Here is a 27,241-nt window from a genome sequence, read left to right as displayed (position 1 = left end):
TTTTATACCAAGAAGCTATTTACTTTGAACAGTCACATTCAGCTAGGTTATAACATACCTAGTCAATTCACATTCACACACCTACAACAGTTCATTTTAAAAAATGAAAACACTAATAAATTAAGTACATTTAACTTACACTGGACAATGGTCATTGACAGTGGCAGTGAAGACTGGATCTGCAGTCGCTCTTCTCTACGAAGCAAATGCCAAGTGAATGGTCTGGAAATCTCTCTGGAATCCTCATCCTTTCTCATTCAGCATGTATTTTAGACCATAACCTAAAACGGCCGAGGAGACTGCATGTGCTGGCCTCTCTACTTTCCATTTTCCACAAGRATCTCGGCATTCTTCCATCCTCACAACATGCAACACTTCCATTTTTCTTTCACTACACAAGTTCATCGTTCCTTCTTCTAGTACACAAATAATTTTCTATCTAAAATATAAACAGAGTCCCTAGAGCCCATCGAAACCATATCCAACAGCATTTTGTGGTGGTTAGCTTATCTCATTCCTTCTGTGGGGGCAACCAGATACGACAGCTTTACAAAAACAGAACAAACAGCAAGCACTTCAGATTTGATACAGAGATTTAATAGAGTCCACAGACACTAATGCTCCATCTAGAATCCAGTGACTTTTACACCTTCATGTGAAATGAAAGATGGATCCACCCCATATTTAAAAGTAAGAATAGGGATTTTCAAAAGTCTTTAAGTGACACAGAAGCACAAGCAACAGTGACTTTCAGAGGAGCTTGTCCTCCTATATTGCTTAAATGCCTTGAAAAGATCACCCACATAAGGGCGGACAGAGTGTTTGCCATCCCATGCCTTAAGTAATACCTGCTACAGGATGAAGAGACACTGGAGCTGTAATATGAGAATAGCAGTTGACCTTCTCAGCATGCAACATAGCAGACTTCTAAGGAAAAACCACGCACCCTAGCTGGACCAACACACAATACTGACACCTCAACAGCTTAGAGGTTCARTCTTCCCACTTCCCCTGGAAAACTGTTGCCATGACAGTTTCCAAAGAGCAGAATTCTTCTATGAGAGCTGCAGTTYCTGTTCAAAATTAACCTTGTTTAAGCTAATATATCTGTGGACCCCGTTAGTCTAAGAAGATTGTGCCAACAGGTTGACGTTAACAGCAGCGAGTAAGACAGCAGTTGTATAGCCAGCCATGCTGAGCATCAGGGAAGGGAACTTCTGGGAGCCAGCGAGCCTGACACCAGCAGCTGTGAGCCAAACCCACCACTGACAACCGCTATTTTTCTCTCATATATGCTGACACCCAGTCACAATGTAAAAAGAGGTGTCATTTGCCTTCAGGGCAGGCAAGGGTGTTACGGTACAGAGTTGGTACAACTGGAACAAAATACCTTCCACAATGTGTGCACACCGGAGTTCTGCAGTTAGGTTCTCTCTAAGTAGGTTCAACTGGAGCAGACTTGACCCTCTTCCATACCATGCAGAGTGGATGTGATCYCAGGCCGTAACTCCCTCGCTCTCACTTTCCATACGAGGTGGAAATGAGCATCCTGGTTCTTTGCTTTATCCGCTCCAGGGACTCCTGCTTCCACCCACCTCTTTTACTTATGTTTATAGCAGAGATCCAGCTCTGCCCCCCTTCAGTCTGTGTGACTATCCTTCTCATCCTTTGGAAGCAGCAGGTTCGATCTGGTTGGAGAGTTGGTGGCTCTCTTGATCACCTCCATCCACCTGGTAAGAAAGAAGTAACAGGACGTTAGGATGCTCAACCCCTCACTCAGTTAWGCCTCAAGCTGCACACCACAATCCTGTGCTTTGGTTATGAATTGCATTACTTTGACCAGACCTCACAAAACATTTTTTCTACCTCTCTCTTAAAACTCCTTTAGGAAACTAATCACTTCATTTTAGTAAATAAGTTAATTCTTCAAATGAATAGGTAAAAAAATAAATAAATAAAATAACTGAGGAAGAAGACTGGGGCAATTAGAGCATATACATCATATCACATCAGGAAAAGTCTCAGGGCCCTAACAGATAYTCTCTTTTATTGACATTTCCATCTGTATTTCCCCAATAGTTAGGGCAACTTGTGAACAGACTGTGAGTTGGTTCTCCCACTTTGACTACAGTCAGTGTGGAAGACTGCCAACACAAAACGTTTCAGACATCAGACGTTCCCTACATCCAGCTGAAGTGTTTCACCAACTCCATCATGTTCTGGATATCTGACGTTTTCAGGTTGCTCAAGCGTGTTCCTGAAAGCTGGAAAGGCCAAGACATAATAAATGAAACAGGATCCTTCGTTAAACTAAAGGTCAGGGTAGACCCAAGTTATGTCTCTAAAGAAAAGAGCCAGCACTGGAATGGGAGGTATACTGGCAAATCTTTCCTTTTTCTTTTTAAGGGGCAATCCAAAAATTGTATGAACTTGCACTTCCTGCTCTTACAGACTAATTTTTGACTGTGCTAAACCTAGCTTAAGRTGTGATAAACACACTAAAGAACAAGGATGCCTGTCCAAGGAATGATGTACAGTGCTTTGAGCGCCAGACAGCTTTTATTAGAGCRCACTGTAGTCTTTTATAACTGTACAGAAACTCTCCGGTTCAGTTTTTACCTTAGAAAAATTTTGCCAGCCCGTCCTCTTAAGTCATATGGACTGCTTTTCTTGCAACTAATTATGTAACAGATTCTCAATTCTTGTTAATACGGAAGAAAACATAGCAACAATGAAAAAAGCAAGACAAATAGCAATTGTGAATTAGAGATTTTTTCCTTGAAATTGCTATATGAAGCTGGGGGATTAAAGAGCATAACTCTGCTACTTCAGGGAGCTGATACGTACATTGCTCACAAATGTGCGATGCTCTCCCAAGGAAGGGAGAAGTACGTGGTGACTTCTCAGTAACAAAGCACTCCAAAAACAAACAAAAAAACCCCAATACCATGCTGCGAGGCAGAAAGCAATGTAAAAGATAATATCCATTACAYAGGAATACTGCCAAATTATGCTGAAATAAGAGCTCTTGCTTTCTGAGAAAAAGAAAATGGTTTTAGGTTTTACATAGGTTTTGTAAGAATAAACCTTTGTACATGGTATATTTTAAACATGATTCACTTTGGACCATGTTTGGAAGCATCTGCTAAAAATGAGAAAGCATCAAACCAAAAAGCAGCGCTGCACTCCTTGCTCTCAGGCCYGAGCTATAACTCCCGTTTCTTCGGAGGTAGAGAGGAAAAAAGGGGTATTCTTAACAAAACTCTCAAAAAACTAGAAATCTGACTTCCTAGACCTAGCAGGACTGAGCATCTCACAGCCCTTCCATCCATGCTACTCTCCAGCTCCAAGGGACCCTTTGGACGAAGCAGAGCCTACAGCTCTAGCTGTAATCCCCGTCTTTTCCCCCGCAAGGAGGAAGGGTCTGGTAGAGGAGGGATCTGCAAACTTTATGGGTGTGAAGAAGGGAACTTTCTCACTGGGAATGTGCTAGATGTTTTGGAAGGTCACTTGGATTATGGTCGGGAGCTCTAAATATCATAACTAGATTATCAGCTAATGAACTAACAGAACGTTGTGTTCTGAGACGGACAAAGAAAACATAAAATTACCTCTCAAAGGTGTATTTGCTCTCAGCCCTGAAGAAGTACACATGGGACTTGAACTGCAGCTTGAAGACGTAATCCTTCTGAATGCCGTCCGCCTCCATGGGGGAGCTTACCGCATAGCCAAGGAGCGGGAGACTAGCCAAAGGATAATCGTCCTGGAACAGCCCAATAGCACAGGTCTTAGTGCAAGGCATCYGCTGCCGTACAGCTCAGAGACAGCAAGCCCAAACGTGCGCTTGCTCTTTTGGACTGAAGACTTAAGAAGGTCTCAGTACTTTGCTTAGGAGAGAATGGGAGGAGGAGCTGCCTTTTCATCTCTTGTGAGGCCTGCGATAGATTATAATGAAATCTTCCTCAACTGCTTTCACTGTTTTAATAAAACTACTTGCCTCTATTCCCCTGCCTTTCGTTGCCTCCTGGATTCTCCCCTTCTCCCTCCTCACTGTCTCTCTGAAATTTCAAGCACGGATCCAGCATAAAAGCAAAAATATCCGTCCCAAAAGAAACGTACCCTCCAGGCGAGAAGYCCAAATAAAATAAACACAGTTTATTGGGTTAATAAGAAGAAAAGGCAYAGGTTGCACCGCAGCAACGATCATTACAAAAGCAGGCACTGACCACACCACAGGCRGAGAAATCGCTGGCGCCTGTTTAACCGTGCTGAACCCAAGAGGTGAGAGCAGCACAGCAGGTAGGTAGAGAAAAGAGCAGTGACTGACGAAAGGGTCCTTGACCTCCGTTAGTCACTACGTTATGAGACATCTTTCCCTCAYGCTGAGGTCAGTACCCATTAGCAGAATCGGATATCCTGATTAAATTCTGTAAGAAAGGCCCTTCACCTTGCAGAGACTTCATTACTCACTACCTACTCCTCCGTTTGTTACTCCCCTTCAAATACCCATGAGCAGTACCGATGGCTGAAAGCAAACRATTCCGGTTTCCATCCAACATCTTCAACTTGGCTCTTTCAGCGTCTCAGGTACATTTGCTTACCTGGTGCGTTTTGTAGAAGAACAAACAGAAGTTGGTGAAGACGACCCACAGTTTCTGCCAGCCATTACTGTTTTTGAACTTCCTCAGCAAGTAGCCCGAAAGCTGATTCTAGGAGGGAACGAAAAGAAAACTGATGTGAAATCACGGATCGCTTGTCCTTGAGAAAAAGACAGAGAGCGCTGCTGCGGATAAAAAGCCTGAGGCTCCCTGATACAGCTGACAGCTCTCGTTCCCACGTTCTGAAAGGCCTCTTGGATATTTCATACGGCAACAGAATGACTTTGCATCTTCAATTCCCTAATTCTGCACAGCAGCTATTTTCCCTTTGCACACCACCTGGCGTTTTCTCTCCCCGAATGTAAAGTTACTCTACGTTCAGCTGTTCGCTGTATCTCAGAGTCATGCCAGGCAAGGCAAAGGAGAGTGCTGCACTCATTCAGCAGTCCAGCTACCACTGTCCTTTGCAGTCTACAGTCAGGAAAACATGCCTGGAAAAGGAATAGCCACAAAGGCATTCATCCCTTCATTTACCTTTTTCACAYGTGGAAAAACCCAAAACACCCCACTGCACGAGAAGGAAAATAAAGCAGAAGAGGAAAGAAAGACTGGTCATGGAGGCCAGAGCGACGGACAAGAACGCGGCAGCTCTGGGAAGCAAAGCAGGCTGCAGGAAAGCGCCACGCAAGTTAAACGTTGGCATGCTGGAGTYGGGGCCACCGAACATTGGTGCAGCGGGATAAGGAAACCTACGGCATGGGATGATGGCAAGTGGATTTTAGAATTAAAGAAAAAGACAGAATAAACAGCAGAATAACATGAAGAACCATTTGGGGAAGCACAAATAGGAGGAAGTCCTGTATCGAGGCAACATTACAACTGCTGGATGGATGAGGCATCCTCATGCTAGTACAACATATAAGGTCCACTACGCAATTATGGAGCAAGCAGTAGCAAATTTTGTCTGGAATCCCATGGCTCCTCCCACCAGTGCAGAATTTGAGAGGCATTTTTACCTGAATCATGCACAGGTAATCAGACAGGGACAGACTCTGGTTCCGGTACCAGCAAACATGGGTGATTGTGTTGGGCCGTTGGGCCTGGCCCAGCAAAGAGCGAGGAGGAAGCTCTGGAGAAACAGCAAGAGAGCAGAAAACTGAGCAGAGAAAAGGGGGAGAGAAAGAGAAAAACAGAACATTAAGATAAGAAAAGTGATGCAAGAAAAGCATCTGTTAAAGGAAAATGGATTGTGGAAAAAAATGGTGGCGTTAGAACGTGAAAGAGATCGAAAGCAAGAGGATGCCGTAAGAACTCACACATTTAATCCCAGAGCCTGCAGCAGGCAGGTCTCCTTATCTGGATATAAAACAGTAAAATGGTGCCTTTCACAAGTCTTATCGTCATGGGAAGGAAGGCTGTTCCCCAGAAACCACTTTCTTTGCTGGCTAAAACGTACAACTTCTGGACCCTAAGCCAATGTGACATAGCTACAAAATTTCCATCGGTGAGCTGCTTGGTATGCTATACGCGGCATGGGAACACAGAAGCTTCAGTGCCCAACCCTGAACTCCTACCATTAAACCAAAAAGCAGGGCAAGGAAGGGAGGAAGGTACAAATACACAGACGCAGCATCCTGAACTATTGCTGTTTCTCTAGTTAGCAACCTCCTCTTTCTCTTCGAGGTATTTCTGGTACGTCCCCGCTTGCGGAAGCCTTGCGAGGACGACGGCCTGCAGGAGGGCGTCCTAACTAACTGACCCTGCAGAACAGCCGCTGAAAGGTAATCTAGGCGCCGCCGCRAGCAGCACTCTCCGTAGGGAACTCTGGGCAGACATCTGTCTTGAAATCTGCGGGATTCAGCGCAGAAACGCACCATCAATGCACGTGCCGCATCAACCCGGGCAGAGCGGTAAGAGCCGGGGTAGCAGCAGCACAAACAGCACACGGTAAATCTCTATTTAGCATGACACCGCGCTGTGTAAAATGGCACTGCCCAATTCGTGCCCCTCACCCGKGCCAGCGAGGGAAGGGCAGAAACGGCATCTCCCCACTGAGTTTAAAGCACTGGTTTCTTCTAGAAGTAGCCCAGTAGCTAACCGACCCAGATATGAGMTCACAGTAGGTCAGAGCCAGTCCCTAAAGTAAAACACCCTTGATGGGTAACACAAACTTATCGGCCCCCAGCAAGGCTCATGAAACCCAGATGAACGATTCGGTCCTAGGGATATCCTGGAGCTCCTTTTCATTTCCCTCTTTCAGGGCATTTGCTGAAACAGAGCCCTGCCGCAGGGACGGCAGTGTGCTGGCGTACGCAGACGCACAGACATGCACAAAGACGGGCAGACATGCAGCGGCCTTTTCGTCGCTTGTGCTCTCTCACGGCCACAGAAATGCTTCGAAGGCAACATGAAACATGCAGTGGAGGACGAGCAGAGGCCGAGCGAGCCAAGACGGACAGAGAGAGACGGGAGAGCTGCGCCCTGCGGGGTACCTCAACGGCCACACTGTGGTCGGTCATGGAGACGCTTGTGTTGCGGTACCAGCACACGTGCATGGTTGTGTTGGCACGGTGGTGGCTCTGCCTGTCCAAGGAGCTACGAGAAGAGTGTATGTCATCTTCGGACTCCTGTTCTAGAGAGACCTCATCAGAGGATCCTGGGGGAGGAGAATTCAGCAGCCGTTTAAGAAAACTGTGCAATACAAAGACAGYGAGAAGAGCAGGAATTCCTCAGAATAACTCTTTTTCTTCTGCTATGATCCAGTTTTAAAATAAGTCRATCTGAATTTGTTATACAGCATCTAAAAGGCATTCTGAGCAGATCATTTTGCCTTTCGTTACTCAGCTCTGCTTGGGGCAGCTGACTCAGTATTGCATAAAATTAAAAAAAAAAGCAGTCTTAAAGGAGGAGAGCATTTTACAGCACCCACTCCAAGGAAAGGTCTGAAAGGAGAGTCCCTTCTCAGCGAGGACCAGGAAAAAGTGCTCTAAGAAGGAATACTGCGTGTTTCATCACATCCATAACACCACCAAAGACGGGCACGAGAACGCTGGGCTACAGAAGAACYTGCTGACCTGCAAGGACAACTTTTYTGGACMAGAAAACATATTACATTGTTAAATGGAGAAAAGATGTAGATAAGAGATAAATAAGGACCCAATAAAATTAACAGTTCTGCARCTGGAGTATCTCTGCTGTGTTTAAAGCTACCAGGAACACCAGTCTAAGAYGACAAGCATATTTATTCCAAATAAAACAGGACAAGAGCTCTCCATTACCGTAAGAATGATAAAATATACCATTTAYGTCATCAAATTTCCAACAGAAAAAAAAGAAAAGGACATATCGCCTCACGCTGCTCGAGAAGGCAGAAAACACCACTTACTGTTGGAACGATTGCACACCGAGTTTTCCAGAAGCATGTCAGCTTTCTCAGTAGATTTCTTGGCCATTTCGATTGCCATGTTAAGGTCTTCCATCCACTTCCCCATCTCCAGGCGGGTACTGCAAGACAAACAGCGTGAATGGCGACAGCCCGGCCCTACAGCTGTGGCAGAGCGCTGGATTTCCAAAGGGAGGCAAAACTCCCTGCCCAAAATGAAAAGCCGTCCTTTTCCATTGAAAAAAAACCAACAAAAAAATCCTCCAAAACATGATTACCAGCTTTGCTGATAGGAAACTGAGTTCATAGAGCCTTCACTGCTATTTTCAAGCCACCTGAGTTTGAAATAACCATTTTAGAATTTGGGCTGATAAGAAAGAATGACTAGACATAAAAAAGACCATGTAAAATCTCCCTATCATACTCAGAGGAGTAACTACCCCGTCTAGATCACCACTGTTCTTCACACAGAGGGCCTCCTAGCTATTTCAAATACAAAATCATGCTTCCACTCTAAAAAAAAAACTAATAAGAGCACTTTGGAGATGCGTGGTTATGACCACGCTGGAAAGGACGGTTCGGAGAATGAAAGGCAACCTGAAAGATAGCACGGCTTTTATAGGGGATATATTATTTATCTTTCATCTCAAGCAAGTAAAACACAGCGTGCAGGAAGATGAGGATTTCTTCCAGCCCACACGGTTCCCATTATAGGTTGCACGGCTGATGCCATGTTTACAGGGAAAGAACTTTAWTCCTCCAGTATTGGCATTTATATTCATTGCAATGCAACAGCACAAAACTTTTCCTTCAGGAATCGAACATGACCCTGGCATTTCTTTTTCTCCTCCTGCTACACCTTCTGCTTGCACAGGTTTTGTTGAAAGTGTTACATACGCTTATACAGAGTATTTGGTCGAGCGGTTCCATGGGGAACCTTTTTTTTGTAACCACCTTTTTCAGTAGCTCATAAATTTCTGGAAGTTTTCCATTCCGATTGCAAATCCCAAGCATGGTCTAAGCCCAGCGGTGATTTTTTTCTGATAGATAGGGAGGGGAAGAAGTCAAAGAAAAAAAACCCTTCGAACTATTTCCAAGTTATGACAAGGTAGAAAGAAATATATTTACTTTTCCGAATTTAAGACCATTTCAGACACTTTTTGGCTCACAGTTGCCTAGAAATGGTTGACCTTAAAAATATTTGACATTTTCAGGCATCAGACTGGAATAAAAAAAATGGAGAAAAAAAGAAAGCTTTGCTGGCTGAATATGTGAGCATACAAAAAGTACTGGCCGCTATGCCACTACCTACCTGATTTGATAAATGTTCAATAATAGTTATTTTTCAAGAATGGGAGCTATTAACTAGTAAAAAAAMCCCAGAAAATTAAAAGTTGAGATTCACTGCTCCAGTTCTGCATTCCCAACATACACAACTCCAGCTGCTTTTTAAGGGAACCGTAGATGTTCAAAGCCGCCTAAAGCTGATCCTGAGAGATTAGGTGTAGACATCCTTATTACATTTCAGATATAGAGGCAAAAAGGACAGCATTGAAGAATAACATTGAAATACAAACGCTTGTAGGACTTAGACACACTCAACTAAAGAGCAGCACAGACTTAGCCAGCCGCTTTGCACCTCCAGTCCCTTTACAGCATGGATTTGCCAGGTGAGTGGAAAGATCATCAGGACGGATACATCAGCGTATCAAACTGAACTACACCATCCTCAGGTGGATTCAGAGCAGGCTAGCCAGAGCAACCTGTGTGATGAACAGCTGAATTAACACTTGCAAAATCTGCGTGGTAGCTTATGCGTCCACTGTAACCATTTACAGGAAAAGCAAGTTACAGCGGGATAACTGTTGCATATAAGCAAAGCTTGGTTTTGCAAATCACATCTCTGACCGTGATATCARTCCTATTTGCCCACATTTTTTACTGTCTATCCAAAACCCATAAAGGCGTGAGTTACTGCAGAGAGAGCATTTTGGTGCCAGGGCGGTTTGGCATTTTCGCTTCCCCAAGCGGCGAGGGTCCTGCTGCGGCAGACCAGCCCGTTCGTTCCCGAGTGTTTCATGCTTGGGAATCGGCACCAACGGGTGCAGGAACCGCGCCGCACAGGGCCTGCTGGGTGCTGGCACCTGGCCGCAGAGGTAAGAAACCCGGCGCTCCTTGCTGCCGAACTCTTTTCTCAGCTCCGAAGGCAGCTACCTGCTTTGCTACCAGGGCAGGGAGAAAGAGCCAAAGCCCCAGGCTCCCCCTCGCAGGACTGTTGTCTTCTCTCTTCACAGGCCAGGGAGGCAGCAATCCCAGTAGGGGCCTGGGAGCTTTTTATTGGCTTGTCTGGATTTTCTCGTGTAAGCTGGATCTATCCCAGACAGGCGGCATCTTGCGGGCTGGGGAAAGCTGCTCCTGCCTGTGTGGCTTTGATGCATCTGCCTGCCAGCCCTGGAGCTCCCCATGCAGCCTCCGACCACCAGACACCTTCGCTTTGCTTGTCGGGGGGAGCGGGTGCTYCCTGCGGGTGCAGAGGAGGCAGAGCGAGCTCCTCTGGGAGGCAGCCCCAGCACATCGCAGGGCTCAGGTCCCAGGCTGCAGCACCCTAAGGACCCAGCTGGGATGCTCCAAATTGTCTTCCTCCTCCTCCTCCTCCCCCCCTCAGGTGTGACGCTGCTCTTGCCCTTCCCCTCTCTGCCTCTTCAGGAGCTGCTCTAGCTGCTATTGCCTGGATGGTCCAGCCAGGAAGGGGTAACTCCTCACCCTAAACTCAACGCCGAGGGAAAAGTTACGCTGAAAAGAAACTGGTTTGCTCTCCAAGCCAACCTTTCGTTTTTCTCTCACCTCGCCGCTTCCTCCATGAGATCTATCCAGGAACTCTCCCCTCCTTAAATCAATTTGCATGTTCTGGGTTTTAATTCTTTGTGGTCTCTAAAATATTTGTATGTTTAGATTTCAGTTTGTCTCCTGCTTTACAGCAGTTGCTTTGAGGATGTCACGGGCAGCTCAGCTGACTAGGAAACAATATAATGGCAACGCTATTGCTGCTGATGCCCATTTAAAAATGTACTGTTTGCTTGCTGAAATCACTCCTTCCTGAAGAACAATATTGATAAAGGAACTGTGAAGTGTCATATATTTGTTTTTAAGTTGTCCTTTCCAAAGGACACATGAAACACCACTCTGGCTCTGCGCTAAGTAATCAAACTTTAAGTCTTTGGAGGAGACACCTATTAACCTACGTGCAACTGAGGAAAAATAAATATTACCTCGCTGCCACTACTATGGTTTTTTGCGCTGAATAGATTGTGAAGCAGTGTGGGACAGCCCATTCATTCTCACTCTCCTCCACCTGCAGAAAAAGAAAAGGTTTTTCTCATCACTGCCCAGTGACCGATAAATACTCAAAACTCTCCTCTTTGGCTGCCTAGGAATTTTGGTCACAACACAACAACACAGTTGCAGTAAGTGCAAAACAGCTACTTTTTATAAAAACCACCTAATTCAAACCTATTTTGGCTCTACACAAAAATCTATACTGTGTGCTTCTAATGCCACATCTGCAGCTGCACAGCACCACATCCAACAGGACCTAAAAAGGAGGATTCTGAGGAGGATTCTGAGCAGGATTCAACTTATTACTTACCGGTGGGTCGAGCACTATTAGCTGCAAATCAAACACAGAAAGAACAGTTCCGTTAAAACATGCAGGTGGGGATGCAGGGGGATTGATTTTATGCCTAGGTGCAGGGGAAAAAATGGCAGGACAAATCCATATTCCCAGATCTTTCATAGCAATGTAAAAATGACTCGTCAAACAGGTGCATTCCAGCTGTTTTGCTAACGAGAGGGAAGGAATAAGCTTATCACCTGCAGACAACCCTGTGTTTAGCAGCAAGGCTAAGGCRTGCTGAAGGTCCAGTCCATGATCAGCAGCAGCACAGGCCACAACGACAGCAAGGCTGCTTTGACCGGCTCTGGAGCAGGTTGCTACTTTGGTCATCTCAGCCCAGAAGGAACGCCTTGACCTGCCTTAGAGCAAAGTCATTTCTTCAACACTGTGATGCAATCTGAAACCACTTACCAACATGCCGTGCAGAGGAAGATGTCCATGAATTTTGAATTGATTTGTCCCCGTAACACCTTTGCTTGTGTACAGCAACATATCTGAGAACTGAAAAATGGAGGAAGAACACAATCAATATTCTCCAGACAGTAGTTAGTGCCAAGTATTTTTTGACATCTTTTTAAAACCTGTTGTTTGAAAAACACTATAGAAGCAGGAAAAAGCACCAGTCCTCCATCAGTTTGGCTACTTCCCTTAAAAGTAATCATGTTTATATATATTAGAGGCAATTAACTTCCAAAATTCTGTTAACAGATTGTGCCATCAAAGAAACAACCTGAATGGACTGCTTTTTCACAGCCCCCCCGCATATAAGAAAATCTCAACATGAAAACAGTTTCATGGCAGCTTTATCTCAAACCCCTTAGGTTTATGAAAACCAGAAGCAGCACCCACCAGAAAGAACATCCGCTGCTGTAAACCTTTTTTAGTAAGCTTGTACAAGCAACCTTCCCGGATAAATTCCTGCAGAGAAAAAGAAAAAGTCAGAAAAAGCCCGATCTTTCCCCAATGCACAGAATTTTGATGCTTTATTTCAACCCAGAGTACACAGATGTTGAACGATGCCCAGCAATGAYCACTTCCCATCGAATACATGACGTACTGCTTCCCACCCAAATATAGAGCAAAGCATCCCAGTATATCCAGTATCTGTTGTACTGGAAACATGAAACTGTACCCAGAGTCTAAACAGTAGTATTTTTGATCTAATTCCCTATAAGAACATCACCAAAAGGAAAATGTGACCAACTATAAAGACAATTATCATACAAAGCCTTTACATCATTCCATAAAATATATAGAGAAAGGTTATGGCAAGTAAATACATTGTTGAAACGCACTTCCTTGGTAATAAAAACAAACAAACAAACAATAAAGGCTCTGAAAACTAAGCAAAGTTACGTACCCTTCCAGGTGCTGTGAGATTATCTATGCCGATTAAGTCATGCTGCAGCTCTGTCAGCTTCTGGAAATTCTCCAAGCGGATCAGGCTGTGTTGTAGCTGAGACGTCATTTCTGTGACCTCCTTCAGCGCATCTGAAAGCAAAACAGCGCCCACAAGATCAGAACAGAGCGTACAAAACCCAGGCCACAAGTTTTATCACTGCAAAATTGAATCTGAAATGATAATCAGATTTATAACAGTGTTTTTTCTCAAAACACATTTTACAGCAGTATAGGGGCAACACAGAGACTAAATAGTGTTTTCTGTATTTCTGGAGATTATTTGGTAACTTGCATCTTGCGCATCTAAAAAAGTTATTACCACTTAGCCAAAAGTCAATTCAGAAGTTAGAAACAACAATTTCTGTCAAAATTACTTTATAAATGAATGGAACTTCTTAYGCATGCTCATGACACTACAATCCTTTTTGTCACATTTATACATATAAATGACCGAGAGTTCCCCAAAAAGCATTACATTTTTTCCCCCTACAAAAGGGGACAAAAAAAAGAAGTAACTTCTGAGCTTGAGTTGAAAGACCAAGATATATTAGCCTTAAAGGGGAGAAAAACACTTTGTGGAATACCAGAAAAAATAATTATTCTGTGCAACCAGAACACCATACATGAAAGTTATCTTTTGCATTTTCCAAACTAGCAGTTAGGGTAATTTTCTATCCACTGTAGAAAGCTTGGGAGCCCTGCACCAGAGCATGACAGGAGACTGGCRAAACCTGGTACTGAAAATCTTTAAGAAATACAAAGTTAATTTTAAAACATAACCTAAACATTTTTTGAATTAAGCTGGCACTTTGAAATTAAGCTGTATTTACTCCTGCCAGTTTTCTGCTTTTCTATTTGGTATTTTCCTTTTTTTTTTTTCTTCAGGATGTTGAAATTAGAGCATTCATTTAGCAGTTGAATTTTCAGTGATCTAAATCAAAGCTCCTGCGTGTTTCACATAGTGCATGCAAGAGTCAGAAAGGTGAATTGTACACAGAAATAAAACTCTGAATGCAAAAAACGAGAGTTTACACTGAATTTGTAGATGCAACACTTGCTGTCTCCCACAGGATGAGAATGTGCAGACTTCTGTATACACACAGGAATGGGTAATAGCATATATGTAACAGCTATATATATATATAATAGCATATAAACAGCTGAGTGCTCACTCACTCCGGCAGTCTGCGTAGTCCCGGTGCTCTGCTGTGTAGTGCTTGCAAAGCCTCCCCAGGACCAGCTTGTAGTGCATCAGYCTCTGGATGGGTTTGAGCAGAAACGTGTTGAGCGGCAGATAGCAAACCTTCTGCAGTTCAAACTCCTTATAAACCATTTCCAGTTTCTTTAGGCGCTTAGTTGCTTTCTCCAGTTCTGTCAGGACCTCATCGTGCTTCTGCAAGTAACTGGTAAACTCCTGTTGAATCATATAAAAATTTGCTAGTATCAAAGCAGAACAGTCTTTAATAGATTTCATAGTGAATGCGGAAAAACGTCTACTCCCCTCTCTACTTGTCTCTAATGACGATTATATAATCCAAGACTGCACATACATCGTAAATGCTGGCAAAAAATAACGCTAACATCATCACATGTTTTAACCGCTTCATTAAAAAGCAGTATTAAAAAAAAACAAAACTGGTATTTGCCCAGTTGTTCTCTGTTAGCTATTTATTGTAGCGGTGCCTATGTTTGCCTTTTACAAAAACAGCTAGTAGTACCACTGCTTAATACCTTCCCATTGTACAACCACTCTTGTTGATTACTGACTCTTTTAAAGCTCGAGCAGGCAGAAGTGAGCTGTGAGATTTATCCATTAAAGAAACTGGCAGACAGCTACCAACTGGGCTCAGAACAGACTGGCATGTTGCGCTATGCATCACTGAAATGCCAAAAGCAGAGAAAGTTAATGGTCTGAATAGAAGTTACAGCAAATTTTCCAAATTTCCCTATCTGTGCTTTTATATTTCTTTTCAAACCATTGACTATAGTGGAATAATTGTTCTGTCTCTGCAACACAAGCGTAACTGTCCCACGAAGGTATTCTACTCCAAATAGAAGTGACTTCGTTTCAGAACAAACAACTCTGCAGTTAAAAAATATTTATATTTTGGAATTCAACAACGTTATGGAACAATATCTGCACAGAGGAGAGTTGTGCAATTACAGGAAGGCAGTCAGACTAATTAATAAACTAATTTTTCTTTGTCGGCTGCTCAGTAACCAACAAACATGCAGCCTTTTCTCAATGTAAGTGTAGGAGGTAAAATGAGCAACAAGGGTATACAGCCTTGTTGTAAATATCCTATTATGTTTTATTTTTAAATTGGCTTATGAACAATAATTTTTTGTAAGTCACTTCAAGCCAAGTGAAAATACTGAAGCTCAAATTACCATCCTTGACAATAGGAAAAAAAATGAATGAGTAACCCTGAAATTCCATTATTCCAATCTTTTAACTACCTTTAGAGTACGCATATTCCTGAGCATGACATCTCCAATTCGCTGATAATCTCCCTTCACGTGAGCATTGGTTCTTCCTTCCCTGAAATTTATATAAAAAGATGAGATAAGAAGGTGCAGTACACGAGAGATCAAGAAATCCTTATTTACTCTCTCTAAACCCYGTAGTACTTGGGACATTATCTTTAAGAAAGGCTTCCCAGGTATCTGCATACCTGAGGACTACTTCGGTAAAATTAAGGGAAGCCGTGCTATGATTAATCCCTCCTCTATCCATCTTTCTCTGCCTGACATTCCCATTTCACCGTTTGGGTTGAACACGTGGTGCAGTAAATATGGAAGCTGCACAAAATAACAAAAATAAAAGACATGCTTAGAAAACTGAGACAGGAAGAGAAATGAATTGGTATGCAAGGCTGTTTTGGAATTTAACCTTTTAGACTTCTGAACACGTCACACCTGAATTTATGAATTAATTTTTGTTCATTTTTCATTTACTCTATCTCTCCATTTCCCTTACTCCAGATCCAGGTTGCTTTAATCTTATACAAGCATCTAGCTTGTCCTCTCTAGAGCAGAAAGCTTTGCAAGGTGAGGCAGAACAGTCAGGTATACAGTAAATAATTTGGTTCACCAACGTAAAAAGGAAGAGAACAAAAACAAACCAATACATTAACATCACTTTAAGAGGAGTAAAAAAGATCTCCTTCTGAATGGTATATACATTGTAATATATTACATCCCAGGTCAGAAGAAGGTAATACAAAGGTTAAAAGACCAAAACCACTTTCTGAAATGAGAAATAAGTTGTGCTGCAATAACTGAACAACTCTAATGTTATTTACAGAAAAAAGTGTTCTCTAGATTTTCACCTGGAGATTCATTACCCGGGAAGGTATCCCATAGACTGCACGTTATCTTTTTGACCTTGTGTCCCTTCTGCTTTCTAAGGCTAGAGGAACACCACCGGATAACGTTACGCAAAACCTTGGCTTGGCATACAATTCACATGGACACAGGATATTATAGAAAAGGCAGCGCTTGAAAAGGGGCTTTACAAAAATTATTTGGTCACTTTTCAAAAATCACCACATATTAAAATATTTTTCCCTTGGTCCTATTTAAGCAGAAATACCAATTCAAATACAGATTATATACGGTCTTGATGTGAGGACACAGGAAAAGGTCCTCCCTGATTATTGCTCACGCTCTGATGCTTACCACAGCGATAGCCTTTGCTCAATCTCCTTCAGAAAACCTCGATGAAACTCATAAATTGGGTCTATGTTAGAGAAGAGTAATGTCATCAGGCCTTCTGGCATGGCGTTCTCCTTGATGACTGCACTGCGAAACCACTGCAAGAAACATCATGAATTATGATCATTTTTTCTATCTGAGAAATTTATAGCTAGCAGATAATTTCTGCTCCTGCAGACACGGGGGAGGAGAAAGTGCGTGTGCACAGGGCAACAGCAGGAAGAAAGGAGAACTATTTAAGGAAGATGTCGGTTCTTTCCTTGCCAAACACTGCAAATACGAGGCTTTTTATTGGCCCCAGGCATAGGCAGGTTTCTTAATCCAGCGAGGAGAGGTTTCGTAACTGCTCTGAACTGCAGCGAATTACTGAATGACTAGAGCGTTCCCACAACTGACGCAGCACAACTGCTTTTATTTCAAAAGACACACAACTGCCCTTTCATAAAACTCGCAGCATTGTACAAGTTATTTCTTTGCTGGAGGCATTGCGTGTGTTTTACATACCGTTTTTCTTTTTTCTTTTTTTATTACTTTCAGTTCCCGGCTTTCTCATAGGGATGTGAACATACCAAAAAACTATCTGAGGTCCCAAATGTTCCACCGTCATTTAGGGAAAGTTCTGGGAAGTCCGTTGGAAGAATTTCAGTGAGATGACGCTCACTGAACTCTTGCAAGATATCTCAGCTGAAGAAGCATGACATAAGGAAATCGTACTTTTCTCTTTGAGGAAATAAATACAATAATTTATAGAAACACAATGGCCATAATGTTGAAACCTGGAGTAAAGTGAACAAATAATTCTTAAAGAAAAAAGATTTGGAAACTCGAGCCAACATCCAAATAAGGACTCACTAGTCCAACGTGGGCTTCATCCCCACCTTAAAATGAGGGGGGGGGGGGAGACAAAAAAAACCCTCTGCATGGATCCTCAGTACTCTTTGAAATTGTCATCTCTTGTACCTTCAGATCATGAGAATAAAGACAAAAGTTTCAGAAAGAATACCAAAGTGATGATCACTAGATTATAAACAGAGCTGACGGCCACGGCTGCTATTGAGGCTGAATGAACAGCAGCATTTTCAGGCTATCCTTAAGAACCCTGCGTTCACAGCTTTCAGAGATAAAATTTGCCTAAAACTCCAAAACCATATAAGATGTAGCTAGCGGAACTAATTAGAAAAGTCCGGAGAGGATATCTGCTCTCCCACGAGGACCTACGTGACAAACAAGGTAATATCCACGTGGCTCAACAGCTATCCCTTATCATAGGGCTTTCTTCTTCTGTTATCTGGAAGGAATTCCGAGTTTTTCCAAATTAAAGATTAAAAGTCTGGTAAGAAAAAGAAAAACATTAAAGACATTTTTAAACCCTTACCACTGTAATAACTTCCAGGTCCTTCAAATACGTCCGTTCTGTAGCAAGAATCTCCTTTGCTATGAAGTATGCCTTGTCGGTTGGATAGCGCTGAAAGAAAACAAAGTAATCAATCAGTATTGTATATAAATGCTCTATTTATTACTTAGCACAAGCTCAAATCTTACACGTGTTTGCTAACAGTTCAATACTGTATTCTCAAGCACTGAATTTGCCATAAAATATTGTTTCTATTCCAAGATTATTAAGAAATAATCACATCAGTCGTTGGCGGCACGGTTGCTGCAGGGTCATGATAGTGACCCACTGCTCTGTCAACATGAAGGCTGAGGTTGAGGACCACATGGTGGATCTCAGGCCTTTTTCTACAGACCTACCTTCCCGCTGGAATACTGTTTTTCCTAAGAACGCAGATGCACCATAGCTCTAGGTAGAGCAGATATCCTGACAGGATAGATGTGACAGAGCTGTAGGTGTTTATAAGGGGAACAGAGGGGAAAAAAAAATCACTATGAACAGTACAGTTTGAAAGAGGAAGAGCATCTACACTTGGAAAAAGTTCTGTTTTTCAAATTTCATTTTCCCGCATCAAAAAACCCCTGAAACAATCATTGCATCCCACTGTCTTTGAAGTTGTCTTCTTCCAAACACCAGGTTGCTATTTAAAAAAAAGGAAAGGACAAAACGGACATTGAAGCACAAAGGGAGGAAACAGTGAAAACAGATTTTTTGTAGTTGCAACGAAGAAAAAAAAAAATCAGAGTTAGCTTGAAAATGCACGTTATTAAAAAACATTACAAACTAAGCTGCTGCTTTGCCGCCTTAACTCACCGTGCTGTGCCTCGGTTTTGTACCAAATCCTCACCCGGTAAAAATAAATGCCACTACACCAATTTAAGTCATGTGAAAACGTGGCGCTCTCCATCACAGGTTTGGAAATTATTTCCCCCTTTTCATATATGTACCAAGTTAAAAAAAAATAAAATCTCTTTTATATTAGTTGTTGTAGCGAGTAAACCCAGTTTAATTAGCACTGCGGGGACAAGAAAGCATGAAAGGTCAGTCGCTCTCCAGGGAACCGCGGCTGGGACACACTCGGCACCGCACGCTGCCAGCGCTCGCTCCTCTTGAGCGGTGGTTCGGGCACCGCGAGAATCACGCCGTCGCAACTCCTTTAGCAATAACGGTCCAGAAACGGGAGAGAAGAGCTAGCATTGCCGCTGGGTTTGGGGAGTCCTGCAGCACGGACGCTTCGAAACGCCCTCCAGCACAACCAGCAGAGAGATTCACAGGGTTTCTGGAGCACTCCAGCTTCTTGCACGTTAATATTGCGCACAGACAAGCATTTCCCCAACTGCTTAGTCATGTATCTGTAAAGTCCCTCCTAGCTACATAGAACCTATGGAAGCGTGTATCCCAAAATGCAATTTATTTCAAGTAACTGTCTAACCTCATTTATTTTATGCTAGTTGCTCTATTTCCACACATCGACCCCCTCCCTAGCGGTACCAGGGAACATACTTTGACATCCTTGCCTCTCTTCACTCCATAGCCATCACGTATATTTTAATGTACATATACGTACATCATGCTAGGGAAAGCCTTTCGCAAACTTTGCTTCAGACTTTTTTTTTTTTAATTTGTCTTGGGTTATTTACAAACCTTCAAAACGCTGTGGAACCTCAAGGAGGCATCCTCCGCCGACAGCCTCAAAGGATGTCACGTCATGTTGCCAACCTTTCCGAAGGCCTGAGACGCCATAGTTCTCTTATCTGACTTACCAGCTCCTTCTTGCAGCACTTCTTACCATTTCCACAACATACCTATTTCTAAACTGATTGAACAACACGTACTAGCTTACCTGCAACTTCGTCACTATCTTATATAATGTGAGAAGAATTGCTAACCGAGAGGAGACAGCCTTTTGTGCAACACAGTTCTGGGTACTCCTCCTTCTGGGCTCAGCACAGTCTACCGTGGCACACAACTAGGGCCAAAGGCTTAAAGGATTGACTTAGAAAAACTAGTTTCCAAAGGCAAAGGAAAGCTAGGTCGTGGAATAAAGCGCAGACGGCGACAAGAGGAGACCCCGGGGAACACGCGTGCAGCCGCTGCAGAGCTGCTGCTGCACGGCAATCGCTGCGCGCTCATGCCCATCCCCTGGGTTCRGCTCCTTCCTCAGCGCTGCTCCTCCCTCCCGGGGTCTCCCCAGCTGCCTCTCACCTCGGCTCTAGCTGCCGTCATCTTCCTCTTCCACGCCAGCTTTCTTAGGCACGTTTAAAACAGTTGTTTAAGGAGTTACTCTCAAGTGAGGCAAATCATTAAATATGTTCTTGAGCGCTCTGGGAGAGAACCCGTCCTCCAGTTACACCTTGTGCTATGATCCTCACTGGAGTATTTTTCCCCCACTCTCAAAAATATCRTTGCAGATTGTTCCTTAAACACTTAGAGAATGCGAAAGCACGCAAAAAACATACATGTCCAGAGCCTTGCTCTTTATCACTTTTCACAGCCTGTATTAATTACTTTAAAGCATCCTTCTTCATTAACTTTGAGCAGTTCTGCCGGTTCCTGCTTTATCCACCAGCTGGCTGCACGCTACCTTGAGGCACAGAGATGTACCGGGAAATGCTTGTCATTTCCCAGGTGTTCTCCCTTTTCCTCTCGTCATTGCATCACCACTTTTTGTTTACTCCCTGAGGTTCTCGTTACTTACCAAATTGCTCCCTGATGAAATTCGGTGCCCTTAATTTCCCCTTTTTTTGGGCTTGTATTAGTCCTAACCGCACCTTATTTGTGTTGAGTCCTAGCAAGAGCTAGGATTTGGTTTTTTTCACTGATGCAGATAACACTGGTGKGTCTTTTCCCTGCAGACTGTCCTCTAGATTATGTAAAGACAGGAGTTTTTCTAAGGCACCGGTAGGCTGCTTTGAGTACCTAATGATTTAAAATAATAAGTAGCTTGTTACTAGCAAAAGAAAAAAAAAGCAAGCCTCACATTCACAGCAGTAGGGCAAAAAGCAGTCATTCATTTCTTCTGAAAGCAAGCTTCACCGTACCAGAAGCCCTGAAAGGTGATATGGCTCTCAAAGTGCAAAAGGGGATCTGCCAAATGCCTTCGTTACTGCTCAGGCACTGAAAGGAAATCAGTTCAGGCCTGGAAAAAAAACAACGCAAAGACTCTCTCAGGAGACGGTCTGCTTCACCAGTCCAAAGACAACATCCCTACAATCACAGCAGGTGTCAAGGCAAATAATAGACACCCAAAAACCTAGCATTTCAGTGTCCTCTGCGTGCACAATCACACCTGGAAACCTTCAAACGCTCACGAGATGCAGTAACAGCAGGTGAGGTTGAATGAAGAGCTCCTCTCTGCACTTAAAGAGGCAGAAACACGCTGGCCGAAAATAAAAGACCATGAGACACCCCGGGGATAGCAGGTGCTGTGCAGTGCAAGAATTTAGAGACTATTCTAGTTTTCTGTCTGCTTTGCTTCTGGGTTACAATGTCATGAAACTATCAAGTCTTGTAAAAAATCATTCTGCATGCACAAAAATGCTCAACTTTTCACTTCAATGACTAGGCTTCAGCAAAGTCAAAAATAACTCGCGGTGGGGGACAGGATCAGCTTCCATGTACTATTAAAGTGGATTGCTGCAACCAGCTTCCATTAGAAAAGGTGGAGGAGAAATCTACCATTACGCTGACAGAAAACCACAGTTACTTGAAAAAAGCACAGTGACAAGAAAAAACCCAGCTTTCCAAAGGCTTCAGTGTAGCAACAGCAGCATCACAGCAACACGTGGGAGCAGAAAGCTCACAAGGCAAGAGTTTAAGAATTTGCTGTAAAATGTTCAGTCAAAAGGGGCAGCTGACATTAATGAGGCATTTCAATTATCCTGCTTGCCTTCATTATCTCTATGAAACAAGCCAGTATCCCAGCCTACTTAAAAAATAACCTTTTAAAACATTGCCACCAGGTGAGACACCTATGGTTATAAATACCTGCGCTAATGTAACAAGATCAGCACCGTTTATACTACAGAGCTGCGGTCACAAACCTTTTCAGACACAAAGTCCCCTTTTAATTATTAGGTACCAAGCAGAATGATGTCTCAGATCCTCCCAGTCTGTCTCCTCCAAGTGACGCGAGGGAGCTCGAACGGAGGACTAGCCTGCCACAGGCTCCACCACTCATTAGCAGTGATAATAGCGCAGCACTTGGCGAAGATGAGGAAGGAGCTACGAGCAGTTGCCTCCAAAAAGGTTCACGCTGCAGATTAAGCAAGCACATGGGGTCATGAGAAAACACAAACAAACAAACTGGGGGCCGCTGAACACTGGTAACTTAAGTTCAATTTTTTGCCACAGTGCAAAACGCAATTCAAGTCTTACATTTACTAAAATAATATCACAGCACAGATAAAGGTATCTAATTGAAAATATCAGGCAAGGTCTTGAACATAAAATCTAATTAGCTAATACCTACGCATGCCCTGATTAACTAAGTAGAATTACAGCAGCATTATCCTTAAAACTAAAGCTCTATTAATAGCGCCACTGTAAAATTATATCTTTTGTGTAYAATGCAATTGTAAAACAGCTGTGAAATTTAACTTGTCATATTGGTTTCAGCSTGTTTTTTTTTCCACTTAAAATACTGTTTCTGAATGGAGAGTGAAGCCTCAGAAGTCTCAGAAGTTGGTCAAGCTAAAAACCAATTACAATAAAGAAATTCTCTTCAAGGCTTGTAACTTTTATAAATTAGTTTCGGTCTGAAAGAGAACTCAATCTGCTGAAATACCAGACTCTGAAAAATGAGGTAGAAAGGATTGGACTTCAGCATTTAGAACAGACAGTGCAGTTTCTGTTCATTATCTCCAGGTTATAACTATTATAAAGACAAATGACAGTAAGTATTACACAGAATGGTTGAGGTTGGAAGGGACCTCTGGAGATCATCTAAGTCCAACTCCCCTGCTCAAGCAAAGTCAAAAACCTATTTAAAAGTGAAAAGCTATAAACCCATATGCCAACTCACAAAAAACAGACTTCAAGCTCAGCCTTACCTATTAAAAAATAACTTGCTAGCATCTGGAGATTCTGTGTAAAACGGCACATTATTTGCATGAATACTGTGTTATGTCCATATACAAAAATTACTGAAGCTTTTTAAAACCTTCATAGTACCTGCTGGCCTTGGCCTTGCCCATGCCCTTTATCTGCTCAACAAATGTGGCACGAAAGGCCCCATTTTTATGGCCCTCAGCAGTTCTACCTCGGTAAGTCTAAATTAGATAGCGAGGCTGAAAGTGTGTGTGCGCGTGGGGACAAACGACCCACAAAATTTTATCTCAACTCCCAGTTACTCATGAAACCTTCCTCTCTCCTGTGAGCATTTATTTATAACACATCCACCCTATGGGTGATTCTTAGCACTATCCCACGAYCTGAACCAGTTCTTCGGAGGCCCAAGAGACGAGCGTCTGCCCAAAGCTACATGCTTCTGTCACRTTGCAGCGCTTGGCCAAAGGAGGAACGGAGCTCCGTGTAGCTGCACTGCAGGTCTCAGAAGGGCTCCCTTAGTTAGAAAACAGCCATGGCAGAAGCGAGCTTTGGCAGCACTAAGTCCAGAGCGGCACCTTTGCTCTCCGAAATCGGTGAGATTTCTGTACATTCGCTATGAGCCTGGAGCAGCTAATCTACCCCTGTTCATGAGAGCACCAGTCCGTTTGGGGAGTATGCACAGGCTACGTTCTCTCAGAAAGGCCTCCGCCGCTTTCAGGGTTTTGGCAAAGACCACCTAGGCTAGAAATAAACCAAAAGGAAAGAGTATGCGCTGACACTGCACTGCCCTGTAACTAACCGAAAATACTTCTAGTGGGATGGTTGAATGCCAACATGGAAGTGCACACCTCGGGGAAGATGAGATTGCAAACTTCTTGCCGAACTAACAGTATTATCACAGCTTTACTATCATCAATATCCTCTGCTGGAGTTTGTGAATAAAGATGTTCAAGCCTTCTTAAAACCATGTTAAGTGTGCATAACCAATTGCACAATAACAGGGAAATGGGGTTTGGGATCAAGGAGACAAACCAGATGCTGTAGTTATTGGAGATGGTGCACATCATCAGCCTAGCCAGTCTGTTTGCAAAAAGAAACAAGCCGAGATGAAACAAGAGCGAGCAAGCTTGCACTTGGTGGCACAGCTCCAAAAAGCACCCAGTCAAAGACACGGTGAAGACATGACAACAAATGGCATGAGCCAGTGACCTTGTCTGAGGATCCTGACAGAGGTAAGATGATTAGACCACTGGATGGTGGGAGCAGAAAAGCAGGAGTAAATAGGATGGCTGCTTCTTAGAGGTTACACAGAAATCTATAGATTTCATTGTGGCCAATGACTCCCTAAGGAAGGTAGTTTGGACAACAGAGCCTTCCTCACACTGAAATGGAAAGTCTTGGGTTCTTCTCAAGTACTGAAGAGACAACAAACCTGGCTGCTCTCTCTGCAAGGAAGCAAGGCAAGGCAAGCAAGCAAGGCAGCTTGCAGAAGAATGGTCATGAATGTTTGCCGTTAGGTGGACTTCTCTGTCTTACCAGGAGAAATGCAGTGCTCTAAGGATTGCAAGTTTGTCAAATACGATGCCTACCTGGGCAAAGTCTCATAATTTGTTATCCATATCTGAAAAGTAGTCAAAGAGCATGTGCATGCAAAAGCGTGTGTGTTTGTCTGCGCATATACACCCACGCACATGCATGTATTTATTCTGAGTGTGTTTAAATGCTTGGAGTCATTGTTTAAGAAAGATGAGCTGGGGCTGGTTCTGCTTTCTTATTATTACTAGCAACCACTGTGAAAACCTGATAACATGGTGCAGCATGAATAAAAACAAAAATCTTAACACACACTGGCATCTGGTCATGTCTATCATTTCAACAAGCTGTGGAGGTACATGAAGCCAATCCTTACCAAAGCACATGAACAGACGGCACTGCAAAGTAGTACATCAGCATAGCCACACAGACCAGAGCAGACTGCTGCATAAAGTACATAAGACTCTGGAGAAGTTCCTGGGAGACCGCAATCAGAATCTATGGATTAGCACTACTCACTTAAACCTTTCAGAAAGGCTCTGCAGTCTTCGAGTGAGCAGAGAATATGAATATAGACCAATCACTGAGGCAGAGGAGCCTTGCTCGGTGGTGCTGAAGCACACAGAAAAGAGCTAAAGTTCTGTGTTTCAAACACTTAAGGTGGGGTGGCCTCCAGACCAAAAACGTTTTAGAACTGGGAATCCCTGGGAAAGCAGGGCTGAATCCTGAGCTCTCCACAGAGATAAGGAAAGCCCCACATCATGAAACCTGCACTTTCTTCACCTTTGCAGCTTCCTGTGCTGAAGCTGGGGAGTTCATGGTCAAGGCAAACAGTGCTTATTGGTAGAAAGAAAGGAAAGAAGTCCAGGCTAAGGAACATAAGCACATCTTGAGGACACAAAGTTGTTCCTGCTTTGAGATTTGTTGCACCCACAGAAGTCACTGCCATTTTTGCTTCCCTGTTTTCAGAAAAGAAGTCTCAAGCTTGCGTGAGGCCCAAAGCATTATCCACCACGCAGCAGAGAGAAGAATTAGCAATGGAGAGGGCAGCTCCAATGATATAGTCAGCTCTTCTGAATAAGCCAGACCACCACAGATGCCTGGGTGAGTGTAAACAGAGTCACCACAATGCCCGCTGTTGGGAAAGCTGAAGCTGAGCCTGGGTCCACTGCAGCTCAAAAGCAGATACCTCAGTACCATTTTAAAGGTCCCGCTATACCTAGAAAGAATGGCCTGGAGGACTGATGTAGAACATGTGGCAAGAACGCGTATAGAAGTCAAGAACCTAAGAACAACATACCTTAGACATTAACAAATGTTAGCTCTATGCTATTCTCTACRATGGTAAATTAAATCATTTTAGAACACATTTTTATTAACATGACACAGCGCTTCGCACAGACAGTGCAGTCCAATCAACTGACCCATGTTAAATCTGACAACACACAGCAAAGTTAAGGCAAGGGCTAATATCACAGTGTGACACCATCTTTCGTTAATGAATAAGCCAAAGACAACTGATTTCCAGAGTCAACAGCTCCTTCTTTTTTGCTCTTCAGTGTACTTCCCTAGTGAAAACTACCTTGAGCAGTTCACTTGCTTTCAACTGTCTTTTCAACACTTTCAACACAAGGGCAAGTGGTTTTTATGCTCTAATATAACACAGTTAGAGCCCAAAAGGCACCAAGTGCACCATTACTGTCAAAGAGACATCAAGTGTATTTGAAATATACCCTTTTAAATACTGCAATATAAAAGACATTGTGAAACCACCTTCCTGTTGCTCTGGAGCCCTCTGCAGTGAGCTCCTGCTAAAACACTGAAATCTGACTCCAGCAAGAGACACCGAGAATGTCCTCACCACTCAGCAGGGCAATGGGAGTCTCYTGCAGTAACAGCAGGATAAACAGATGTGATTAAATCCTCAGCACAGGATTTTTCAACACTAACATCCAAACACATCTGTGTTCCTACAAGGTATCATGCAATCAATATTCAATGACCAAAAAGCACAGTTCCTCACCTGAAATTAAAGCTTTTCTCATTACTTGAGTTCTCTGTGGTGCCATTATCTTACCTTACGTTTCATTTCATCATCATCTTCTATCCTGGCACCACCAGCATCACTCAGGACAGGACTCAGAAGAGGAGATGAACCCTGGCCAGCTGAGTTCAAATTCACCTGAAACGCCGGGTTCAAGCTCAGGGGACTCTTCAATGTGAAGGGAGAGAGCTGAGAATGGTCCGCTGAGAAGCCTAGAATGGGAGGAGGAGAAGATGGAGTAGAAAAGGAGAGAAAAAAATTGTTTCAAAAATAGTTTACCTAAAACATGCAATTACCCACTGTTAAACCACAAATGCAATCTCACATAATGGGGAAAAAGAAAAAAAAACAAACAAACATGCCTCTACTTCTAAGTGTTCATCTCTTTAATTGGAGCTTCTTGAGCAACCAGCTATTGAGTGGCAGTTTACAGAGAGATACTTTAAAACTG

The 27,241-nt window shown here is 43.2% G+C and overlaps 1 protein-coding gene across 7 annotated transcripts in view; it reads right to left on the bottom strand.

The window, feature by feature from the left end:
* FARP2 (FERM, ARH/RhoGEF and pleckstrin domain protein 2) overlaps positions 1–27,241 on the bottom strand; it is an 89,576-nt gene continuing 62,335 nt past the window's right edge. For 3 of the 7 annotated variants that reach the window (XM_026077355.1, XM_026077356.1, XM_026077358.1), the window contains 14 exons: positions 26,824–27,002; positions 18,147–18,236; positions 16,736–16,869; positions 15,515–15,596; positions 14,231–14,468; positions 13,014–13,144; positions 12,503–12,571; positions 12,065–12,154; positions 11,250–11,332; positions 7,984–8,102; positions 7,091–7,254; positions 4,602–4,709; positions 3,612–3,763; positions 1–1,730 (listed from right to left, as the gene is read on the bottom strand). In XM_026077355.1, the coding sequence (XP_025933140.1) occupies positions 1,640–1,730; positions 3,612–3,763; positions 4,602–4,709; positions 7,091–7,254; positions 7,984–8,102; positions 11,250–11,332; positions 12,065–12,154; positions 12,503–12,571; positions 13,014–13,144; positions 14,231–14,468; positions 15,515–15,596; positions 16,736–16,869; positions 18,147–18,236; positions 26,824–27,002 (1,730 nt within the window). In that variant the 3' untranslated portion in view covers positions 1–1,639. Of the gene's footprint in view, positions 1,731–3,611; positions 3,936–4,601; positions 4,710–7,090; positions 7,255–7,983; positions 9,744–11,249; positions 11,333–12,064; positions 12,155–12,502; positions 12,572–13,013; positions 13,145–14,230; positions 14,469–15,514; positions 15,597–16,735; positions 16,870–18,146; positions 18,237–26,823; positions 27,003–27,241 lie in introns of those variants that run through there. The other 4 variants (XM_026077357.1, XR_003255447.1, XR_003255446.1 and 1 more) reach the window with 4 other exon arrangements.

Source organism: Apteryx rowi, unplaced genomic scaffold (assembly GCF_003343035.1).
Source record: "Apteryx rowi isolate R43461 unplaced genomic scaffold, aptRow1 scaffold_450, whole genome shotgun sequence".
Lineage (NCBI taxonomy): Eukaryota > Metazoa > Chordata > Aves > Apterygiformes > Apterygidae > Apteryx > Apteryx rowi.
This window is presented reverse-complemented; position numbering and strand designations above follow the sequence as displayed.